The sequence below is a fragment of the Sander lucioperca genome, chromosome 5 (assembly GCF_008315115.2).
Source record: "Sander lucioperca isolate FBNREF2018 chromosome 5, SLUC_FBN_1.2, whole genome shotgun sequence".
NCBI lineage: Eukaryota > Metazoa > Chordata > Actinopteri > Perciformes > Percidae > Sander > Sander lucioperca.
The window spans coordinates 21294259-21304849 of record NC_050177.1 but is presented as its reverse complement, the minus strand read 5'-3'; the positions used below and the strand labels follow the sequence as shown (position 1 = coordinate 21304849).

At 41.5% G+C, this 10591-nt stretch overlaps 1 protein-coding gene across 1 annotated transcript; it reads right to left on the bottom strand.

Annotated features, from left to right (window-relative positions):
- Window positions 1-761: 761 nt before the first annotated feature.
- On the bottom strand, window positions 762-10370 carry LOC116048361 (FH2 domain-containing protein 1-like). Its single transcript, XM_031297439.2, has 12 exons — window positions 10143-10370; window positions 8060-8658; window positions 7053-7114; window positions 5481-5583; window positions 5279-5364; window positions 5092-5192; window positions 4921-4991; window positions 4723-4830; window positions 4535-4605; window positions 4330-4447; window positions 4073-4237; window positions 762-3723 (listed from the first exon to the last, which is right to left on the bottom strand). The coding sequence occupies exons 2-12, from the start codon at window positions 8453-8455 to the stop codon at window positions 2443-2445; spliced, it is 2562 nt and encodes an 853-aa protein (XP_031153299.2). The 5' UTR covers window positions 8456-8658; window positions 10143-10370; the 3' UTR covers window positions 762-2442.
- Between the last annotated feature and the right edge of the window lie 221 nt (window positions 10371-10591).

Genomic DNA, 10591 nt, shown 5'->3' with positions numbered 1-10591 from the left:
TTTTTCTTGCATTTTTAACTGTAAAAAGGGAAATTCCTTTTAGAGTCTATGACGGAAGGGAGATGAGAGGGTGCAGGAGAAGGCAAAGACACAGGGGGTGTCCTGTTTGTTCTGGTATGGATGTTCCAGTTATTTGGGTGGGGTCCGGTGGTGGCGGTATAGGGGTTGGGATCAGGACACTTGATGAGTCTATTGGAATATGTAGGCTAATAATACAGGCTAGGCTGTGTGTAGAAGGGAGAAATTGAAGTGCAAGAAATGGGTATTCGAAGAACAAAGCAATTAGCCCAAGCTATGGCTCAATGGATGGAGTGGGGGGATGGGTCAAGAGATGCTTTAGGTAAAGATTAATGAGAAAGAGGATAACAGGAAGGCATGAATGAAAAAAAGATGGCAACTTATTGTAATGTGGATGCGTTGTGTGAGGCTGCTGTGGAGATGCAGGTGGTGGGGAGTATGTTGAGGGTGGGGCTTGGGGTGAGAGGAAAACACAGTCATCTCTGGGTTTTATTCTGCAATGTGGGGTTGCCATGGAGACTGCTTCCATCGTAGTTTAGTCAAGATGGCTGTTGCAGTCTGGCAGCAGCAGCAGCAGAGAGCAGGTCACACAGCACATACTGGAGGTACTTCTTACTGCCAACACTTGGACTGAATAGCTAATATCATGGTTTGTAACATACTGAAGATGGAAGAATCCACATTTCTAACTATTTCATTAACATTTGTACATTATATAACAAATATAACATCATTACAATGGGTCAAATTTGCTAAGGCTGATTATTCTTTAATAGGTTATCCCTTATTGAAAAAATAACCATGGTTGCCTGTAGCAACTGATAGCTGCCAGGTCCTGGTAATAGAAACCAGAAAACATAATACAATCAAATCATAGACAGCGTGTTACAGCAGACGTATCACATTTCTAACAAATGATGTAACAATACAAATAATCATTATTATGGCTGGGGAGCTTTTCATTTTTAGTATGCTGCGTTATCACACAAACATTGTAGAGCTGTATGAATATGTTGTTTCTATTTGTGAATAAAAACATGTAAAATAAAGATATAAATACTCTTAGTTGGAGAGTAGTTACCTTGACCCTTTACCTTACCTGATTCTCTTATATACTAAAAATGGGTATTCATCATTTTATAACGTCTATGGTATTCATACATATTTATTTACAACTCTTTGATTTGACAGTTACAGTTACAAAGACCAATTTGACAACTCATGATTCAGTGACAACACTTATTTGTTTCTCTGTGATTTTGATAGCTATCCATCTTAGTCCTATAAATATTCAATGGCAAGAAAAATATAGAAAGCATTCAGATCACTCCAGGTGGTGTTTACATTAGAACAAAACTAAATAGGTCACTGTTACACTTCAGTCAGACAGCTGGACATAATCCTAAAAAGCTTAATATTGTAACCCTGGTGTCAACTGCTAAGAGATGCCAGTAGTTGAACTTTATATTTTGAAATCCTAGATCCTATTGGCACAAGCTGTGGCCTCACTGACCCCTTGTATCTGATCCTAGCTAGTGGAGACACTGGGGCCTTTTCCTGGTGCAGTGTCCACGGGTAAATGCGGGGAGGCCGGTTTCCCTTCCATCATACACGGCCAGCAGGTGTTGGCCCTTCAAGCAAAGTAATCTCTTCTCAAGATAATTTGAGATCAGCACCTTTCACTTTGACACTGAGAGTCTGTGGGTCAGCTCTGCTCAGATACAGGATGCCTTTAGTAACACTGACCCATTTAAGCTCAAAACAATGGCTGAATTGAGCAAGACCCTGAAAGCATTCTCAACCGTCTGCATTTTTGATGTGATTCTGTGACAACAAAAGAGTGGGAAAACAAAGATATTCATCACTGTAAAACTGAAAAATAACAGTATTGAACACAAGCATGCATCACATGTAGTCTTTTATCAAAGTATCAAAAATAGCAACCAAACCAGGATTTTACACAGTCTGAATTCTCTCACACTCATTGACTTTCTCAATACATTCTGCAAGGCTGTACAATTTTAATCCAGACAAAGAAAACACGTTGTACGTAATGTATCCAACTGATGAGGGAATATTAGCATCAGATAAACGTTTTACAGTGTGTGGGCCCACAGTTCTTTTGTTTACAAGGCAATGCACAGATCGCCTGGAAATCAACAACACCCATATTTTCTGAGCTACAGTTTACCATGTTACTGGTATATTCTGCCATCTAGTGGTACAACATACACAATGGCCTTTCCTCAACCTTTCCTTCTCCAACCACTTTCCTAAAACCGTCTCTCCTTTTCTTAACGACCTCAATATCAATTTACAAAGTAAATATAACACTACAGTACATCATCACCATGATGAGTTAATAACAAGTAACACTGCAGTCACATGTGCTTCCCTGACATTAAATTGTATATCTTTCAAAGCCTATACACCAGACCCAGTGCCCTTATGGGCAGTTTCCTTGCTGATCTGCTGTTTGCCTATGTCTCCAAGGCGTTTTAAAAAGCTAAAAAATAGCCCAGTGTTTTCAGTCTTAATCCATGTACTCTTGGGGGGAACACTTTCACTATTCCTCTGCACATGGTTTCCTGTGGGCTCCAGTGATTTGCCCACTTCCTTTTGATCCACAAGACCTTCATCTGGAACATGGGTTACAGAAACATTTGGCTTGCTTTTCTTCTCTGCTGATGGAGAATTCTGGTCTGGAGCACCAGATTTTTCAATGTTGTGAGATACGTCAGTAAAGTCAAACACTAGTTCTGAGGGATTTTGTCCCACACCCTCTGTTGGCAGTGTCCCTTTTTCTCTCGCCGCAGAATTAGGAGTTCTGATTGGGGTTTTAGCGCACAGATTATCTTCCTCTTCCTCAGTTTTAGGGACTACGGTAGAAAGAGTATGGCGTCGGACAAGGTTAAGTTTTGAGGTGGATTGAGGATCGAGCAAAAATCGAACTAAATCCTGATTGGTTGGGTCTCCAGGATACCTCTCCGTGTCCTCATCGAAGGTGCGTTGACGAGGCAAAGTGCTAACTGGACCAGGAGATTTCTGATTCTCCAGAGAATAATCCCCGGATGAGACACTGCCACGGCTGTTCTGAAAGTGCAAAACCTTTTTAGATGCTTCGCGCAACTTTTGGGCCTCCTCTTCATTATTATCCTGTAGATCCTCCTCACTCCCATCAATGATGACTGAGAAAGATCTGCCTGAGGCGAAAATGCTGGTGGACCTATGGGCTGGGTGTGCAGAATCTCTAGAGTCCTCTTTTCTGGAAGTTTTCACCACCTCTTCATGAGGAATAACACCTTTTGCCTTGTTGTCCTCGCTATTAGGCTGGGCTTTCTTTTGTGAAGAGTTCTCCGTGAGTTCAGCTGCTGAATTCCACTCTTTTCTGCCCATGTCCTCAGCTCTAAAAGAGCCTTCTTTTTTTTGATTTCCAGTGGGGAGGTTTGCCTGAGAGGTTATTTCTGATAGACTCCCATTGTTGGGGCTGCCACTCGTGGGGCTTCCATGAGTGGATGAGGACCATCCCGGTCTCCTCCGAGAGACACGTTTGGTAAGGAAGTTCTGTAGTACGGATTGCAATGCAACTTCATCCATTTCCTTGTCTCTACTGGAGCAGGTAGCTGTGGACCTGCGCTTGGTAACATTCTGCAACCTGTCTTTGTGTCTCCGCTGCACCTCTGCCACCTCTCGAGCCTTGTTTTCCTGCAGAAAATCACATAGTTAATAGGGGTGCACGATTCAGAAAATGTCACCATTCGATATCGATTTTTAGGCTCAAGATTCGATTCAAAATCGAACTTGATTCAAAAATGATTCTCGATTCAAAAAAGGATTCACAGTATGTAAATGTAGTTACTTTTCCCATGTGATTGCAGTAGACATACAATTACAAAAACATTTTTTTGGAATTCTATAAATCGATTTTGAATCGGTAGAACTTGAATCGCGATACGAATGTGAATCGATTGTTTTGCACACCCCTAATAGTTAATGGATCGAGCAAAAACTGTTTGTTTTTTTAACCTCAGCTAAGTACAGTACACTGGCTTACCTGCATGGCTCGCATAAATTTCTCACAAAAGGAGTTGAAAATGGAGCAGCACTCCTCCAGTTTGAACTTGTTTGGGGATTCACAGAAGTACTCCGCCACAGAGTCACTCACTGACTGCAATTGCTGAAGATCAATTTCTATTTCTGACAAGCAGACCTCGGCCTCCTGAATGGAGCCCAAATCAAAACATTAGAACATGTAATCGCACAAATATTCACACAAACTGGACTCGATTTCTCAACAAAAGGCTTCCTCACCTTTAAAAAATCATACATCTGTGCCTTTAAGTCTTCTTGCTTCAAGGTGTCTGCTTTGGCATTTTGGACCTTCTTCACCTGCTTTTCAAACTCTGCTTCAATTTCCCCTTTATTCATTCTAAGAATAAAAGAGATACATTCTGATGGTACAGCAAAGAAAAAGAGGGTTCAAATATGCTGAGTGCCTGTAAAGGGGATTGTTTACCTTGCTGCAGCTTCAATGTGTTTGAGTTGGTCTGTAAAGTTAAGCAGCTCCACATCTGCCTTCTGAGCTTGCTGTGGTGAATAGTAACGTTTGTATAAAAAAAAATCACATTTCACAAACATATCTTAAGATATTAAGAAAAACAGACTCCACATCGCAATCAGATCAAAGTAATAAAAGCTACTTGCCATCACGACATAATGCATAAGATTCATTCCGGGTTTGTTTGCTTTGGTGTCCACTAACTTCAACAGAGAAGCCATTCGGAAGCCAACTGCACTGCCTGCATAGCCACCCTGAGATCAAATGAATAAAATGAGGATCAAAGATGCACAAACACATAGGAAAGTCACCCAAGACTCCACTATCCCATAATATACACTCACAGCATTCATGTAATTTCCGGTCTTCAGTACCAGGCGGATGACAGAATGGAGATGATCAGACTCCAACAGCTCTAAAAGAAGACACACATGGTGAAGTCTTAGTCAAAATGGGTTTACAACTCTACAGTATTTTTGACGAGTCTTATTAAAATCCAGGAAAACAAGCATTACCCTTTCCAGCTGCTGTCAGAGTGCATATGGATTCTTTCATTTCATGCATGAGGGGGAAAAATTCCTCTTTGAGCACCAAACTGCTGAGACGCTCTCCATAGCTAACAGACACAGGGTTTCCATCATTAGTAAACTACCACTGACATTTAACAAATGCAATACATGGAATTCCATTCAGGTAGCTCACCTGGGAATCTTGACCAGCATTAGCATGAACAGATCTGCTTCTGGGAGAGAAAAGTGGTCGCCCTTAAAACTGACCAGCTGCTTCTCCTGCCAGAACAAAAGCACAAGTCTTAAAACCAGATTGTGTTTTGTGATGTAAAATTACAAGCAACAAGGTATACATTAGACGCATTGAAAAAAATGTAAGCAGCTGTCACAAGTACCTCTTCTTCATCTGGCAGCAGCTTGCACAGCTCCTTCAGTTTCCCAGAACCAAAACTGAGACTACTTCCTGATTTAATTTCGTCAATCATGACTTTTACAGGCCTGTGGAGTGAGGGGGAGAGACACACAGGGTTCAGATCTTGAGTCACTAATTATCTTGACGTTTTTGTTAAGGGTTAAGACTTCTCATGAGCAATGTGTGTCTTATGTCAATACCGCACTTTTGCTTCTTAGAAAAAGTTGAGCTGCTGACACCAACATGCCTCAACCTGCTGAAATAGCTTTACAAAACAGCAACACATCTGATGTCATTCACCAGAAAAACACATGCTGTACAGGACATTACAATGATTGAATATCCTTTACCAAGAAACATATTTGGAGCAGAGGATAACAAAAACGCGTAAACATGTTTGGAGACCAATATAGTAGTCAGAAGCACTGAATAATTAGAGGAATAAGTTAATGCATATGTTGTTTTGCTGTTGCTGAAATCTGGGCAAACATTTGAGGCCATCATTAACAGTTGTATAGTATTTATTTCCATTTCCTGTTAGATCTGTTTCATATGCCAAATAGCCTTAGGCAATACATTTACATAACCTCTCATTATTTTTTTCACAGGGAGGTAACCTGTTGGAGCTGTAGAACAGTGTAGATTAGACCTGCCAGGACATGTTGTCCAAAGGTTTGGGAGTATTAAGCCTACACATGATCCACGGTAAAATCGCTCTGCGCTACCTGCGCCATTGTTGTCCTTTGGGGGGAGAGGTGGAGATAACTCAGAGGAATCGCTCAAAATTGCAGAAGAGCGCTGCGCACAAAGTTCAAATTATTTCAACTTTGACCTCGTTGCCGCTGACCTTTCAAGACGCATCCAATGAGATAAAGAGGTAGCAGAAGCGTTGATGACGTACACCAGCGCTGCGCTTGGCCTCTCAATGGCGCTTTTCCATCACATGGTACCTGCTCGACTCGCCTCGCCTCTACTCGCCTTTTTTGGTTTTCCATTACGAAAAAAAGTACGTGGTACCTGCTAACAGGTACCTTTTTTAGTACCACCTCAGTCGAGGTTCCAAGCGAGCTGAGGCGATCCCAAAAGGTGACGTGAAAGCGACAGACGGGGGTGTCCTGAACAAACCCGCCATTTTTAAATAGTTTAGTTCAGCTTCTTTTGAAGCTAAATGTGTCTTCTGGCTGTGGCAACAAAAACACACCTTCCACGTTCTGTGTGTGTGTCGCGTTAGGTCACGGCAGTTTACTGCGGCGCCGCTATGACGACCAGCCACGCTGAGGCGGTACTAAAATCTGCATGGACGCACAGTGCGTCGAGGCGAGTAGAGTCGAGGCGAGTCGAGCAATTACCATGTAGTGGAAAAACGCCATAAGTGTCTAGTGCACTATGCTCTGTGCCCTGCCTCGCAGTTTTACCGCTGATCATGTGTAGGCAGCTTCATGCGGTCATGCTCCAGAGAAATCTGCCTGCCTCATCCTGTGTGATTTTACAGTGGAACATGACGAAATAATTGTGCAAAACCAATCACACCTTAAGAGTACTACCACTGACTCACCGCTTGAATTGCTTCAGGAAAATTCCCATGTTCATGCTTCTCTTGGAGCTGAGGATGGAAACCTGGGAAGGAAAACAGAAAGACCTGGATATAATCAGCTAGTCATTTGCTAAGATAAATTAAACTATTGGTTTCACTACTGGCTTGGGCAGTGTCTTTTGTGTCAGCTTTCCAAGCAGCAGTTGATTCCAAAGGTTAAGGATTCTTTGAGTTGATTGTATTGAACAATCCGGACAAAGATACCCGTTTGTATCAGTGATACATTTTCTCAGTGTCTCTCTTGGGAAATGGGACATAGGTCAAAGTAAACATTAGAACACTTTAGTTAGACAAACGACACTGACTGATCTACAAAAACAATGACAGTGAATAGATATGAATAGATATGGTCTGGTTTAAGACTTGCCTTTAAATTAATGGCAATAACTGCAGTTTATTATATACCGTAGCTCGAATAACGAGCACAGGTAGGCTACTAGAATAGTGCTGTATGAGGACCCAACTATATCGTCCTTTAGCAAACAGAAATGAAGAATAATGAGACTCCACCCTTGTACAGAGTGATTCTAAATCAAAACACAATGTTCCCAAGACACATTATTACTGTTCTGGCAATACAATTTACAAATACATACATTATTTTTCTACTCTTACAAGGGAAGAGTTAAAAAAGCGATGTTTCTAAAATATCATTATCCCACTCCCTATAACTCACATGTAATTTATGGCATATTTGGAATGAGCTCAACAGAGGAGATCTGCATCTGATACAGTTTGCTGTTTGTACAGGTTTTTAGGTATACACATTGTTTCCCGTTTATCTCAACCACATACCTAAAATGAATAATCAATCCAGGTCTACAGGAGTAGAGATATGGAATCTCAGCGTTACACAACAAATACTGTATACCAAACATTTCAATATATTGCTACAAACCCTTGGGGTTAAAGTGTTACTCTGTTTTAAGCTAAGTGTGACGCCTGTGTCCCGTGGCTGGAGAACTCACCATTACCCCTCCTGAGGCAGCAGTTGGCAGGCCCCTCAGACTCTGGCGGTTCAGGGCCTTGAGTTGTTGCTGGCCCTGCTTGTTGCTGAACAGCTCCTCCATGTGATCAGTGTCCAGTTCGTATTCCCCATCAGTCTTATCCGCTGTCCAGATGTTGTGCTTTCCTATCACACTGTGTTGAGGAAGGGTTTCCCAGTTGAAATTGCGCATCGTTGAGCGCCGGCGCGCTCCCTTGGCAATGAGGCCCGAGCCATGTAGGGATGGAGGGAGGCCCAGGGCTGGAGGTGGAGGTGGAGGTGGTGGAGGGGGGGGTGGGGGTGGAGGAGGCGGTGGTGGAGGGGGGGGTGGGGGTGGAGGAGGCGGTGGTGGAGGCGGTGGAGGACCTCCTGGTTGCATCTTTTGTCAAGGAGCTCTCAGCAGGTTTGGGATGCGGTCATGGTCTCAGTCACACACACAGACGGGGTTTGAGTCTGTAAGGAATTTGCAGTAAAATATAAGCTGGTCTAAATGACTTTTTGACGTTTTTATAGGATTGTGATGCAGCCGTTGTGTTGGAGGGACTTGTCCAAAATGTCGTCCGTTAGGATGATGCATTCAGACTGAAAGAAAGACAGGGTGGAGACAGTTACAGACAAATCCCATGTAGTCTATGACTGTAGGCAACAGTGATTAGCAATGGATAAGGTATTCACTTTCTCCACCGTTAAATAAATGACTGTAGTAGTGCTTCAAAGGGTTGTCAAAACATTATAATAATCTATGATACACAGAGATGGGAAGTAACAAAGTACAAATACTTCGTTATTGTACTCACGTAGATTTTTCAGATATTTTTACTTTACTATTTATTTTTGTGCCGACTTTATAGTTTTACTCCTTACATTTTTCACACAAATATCTGTACTTTTTATTACTGACATTTTACAAAATTGGCTAGTTACTTTAGTTTCAAATAATTTCAGTGGAGTACCGTTATTATTTTTTGCATCATCAATACCGAATTCAATCTAACTTTATGGGAATATACGTTGCACTTGACACACCACTACAAGACGACTTGACAGATTCGGGCAGCGTTCATTTGCGGCAAATCATTGCGGCTTGATGGCGGTAACGTTAGCACATAGTAGTATGGACGGGGACAAAATTGAAAATAAAGAAAATGGAGATCCCAGAGATTCGGCAGACAAGCAGCAAGACATTCCCAATCATCCTTGGCTTTATCTGAGAGAGATGTTTGAGATAGTAGGCATCAAGAATCCTGACCAATGTGCTGCATAACTATTCTTAATTAATGAATGTTTAGTAATTCATATTTTATCCTTTATTTTCTTTCCAGAAGCCATATTTGAGCACACACACACACACATACATGTAGATTCCTTTAAATGTTAAGGGGAAGATTAAAAAAAGAGAAACTGGATCTGTGAATTTTTACAGAATCACAATTGAATTCATATCTTGCTACTCAGTCAGAATCTTATTAACCTGGAGTCCCAGTCTCTGTCACAATAATCATATATGTGATGTTTTAGGCCTATTGGCAGACATCCATTTAAAATGTAGACAATGGCATATAAAGAGCCTTTTCTCCATGTCCACTGAAGTTTCTCAGCTTGCACTCTTGCACTTTTAAGTACATTTCCAAGCATGTACTTTGTTACTTTTACTTGAGTAAAGAAGTTAAATCAGTACTTCTATTTTTAACACACTTGAGTATGGGAAGTGAGTACTTTTGCCATCTCTAATGATACACTTTGGAATCATAATGCAGAAGCTAATCCAAATCTATCACACAACTTACACGTTGTTATTTTGGCACTTTAGGAGGTAGGCTACTATACAGAAATGGTTATTGAGCATAGAAGCCTGTTTGGCAAAAACATTAATAAACATACATCATTTTAAATAATAAAAGCTATGTAGCTTGTAAAGGTCTGGTGTTTAATTCGGCATCCAGCTAACCTGACCCACCTTAATCTATAAACTACTAAAACCACCTTTTGTTACAGCTACTGCTAATATACTGACATCATTATTATTATTATTATTATCAGATAAGGATCAGGAAGTAAAAACGTACCTTTGTGTTAGACTCAGCTGCTGCCTCATTTTCCTCTTTGTCCTATTCCTCCGTTGTCGTGTTGAAACTTCCCCAGCAAAAGTAGAGCGTGACAACAACTAGACAGCGCGAGTGAAGTGTGTCGAAACTACCTGCGTGGAAAGGACACGCCCAGGTTAGAACCATGGCAACCATGGCCGCTCACACCTTGGCAGCAGGAGAGAGTAGATCCATGCTCAGGTGCTTCTGACATGTTGGCCGGGCTGTGTTTTTCTGTCCAGCTGTCATGAAGTGTGCAGTCCACTGTTAGACTAGACTCTTCCAGCGTGATAAAGAAAATTGATTTATTAAAGGCGTTTGAAGTAGTCTAAGCATTTAGTCATTTGTACCGTTAAAAACGTAGTCCGTTTTAGAGCACTTGTGTGCTGGTCTGTCTTATTGTTTTTGTTTTGTCAGCAGAAATATAGGCT

Coding starts and splice junctions, on each gene's coding strand:
- LOC116048361 (XM_031297439.2), bottom strand. CDS start 8,455: ATGCAACCAGGAGGTCCTCCACCGCCTCCACCACCGCCTCCTCCACCC. Junction 5,365..5,480: donor TGCTGCCAGATGAAGAAGAG/GTACTTGTGACA, acceptor TTGTTCTGGCAG/GAGAAGCAGCTGGTCAGTTT. Junction 4,238..4,329: donor AGATGTATGATTTTTTAAAG/GTGAGGAAGCCT, acceptor GGCTCCATTCAG/GAGGCCGAGGTCTGCTTGTC.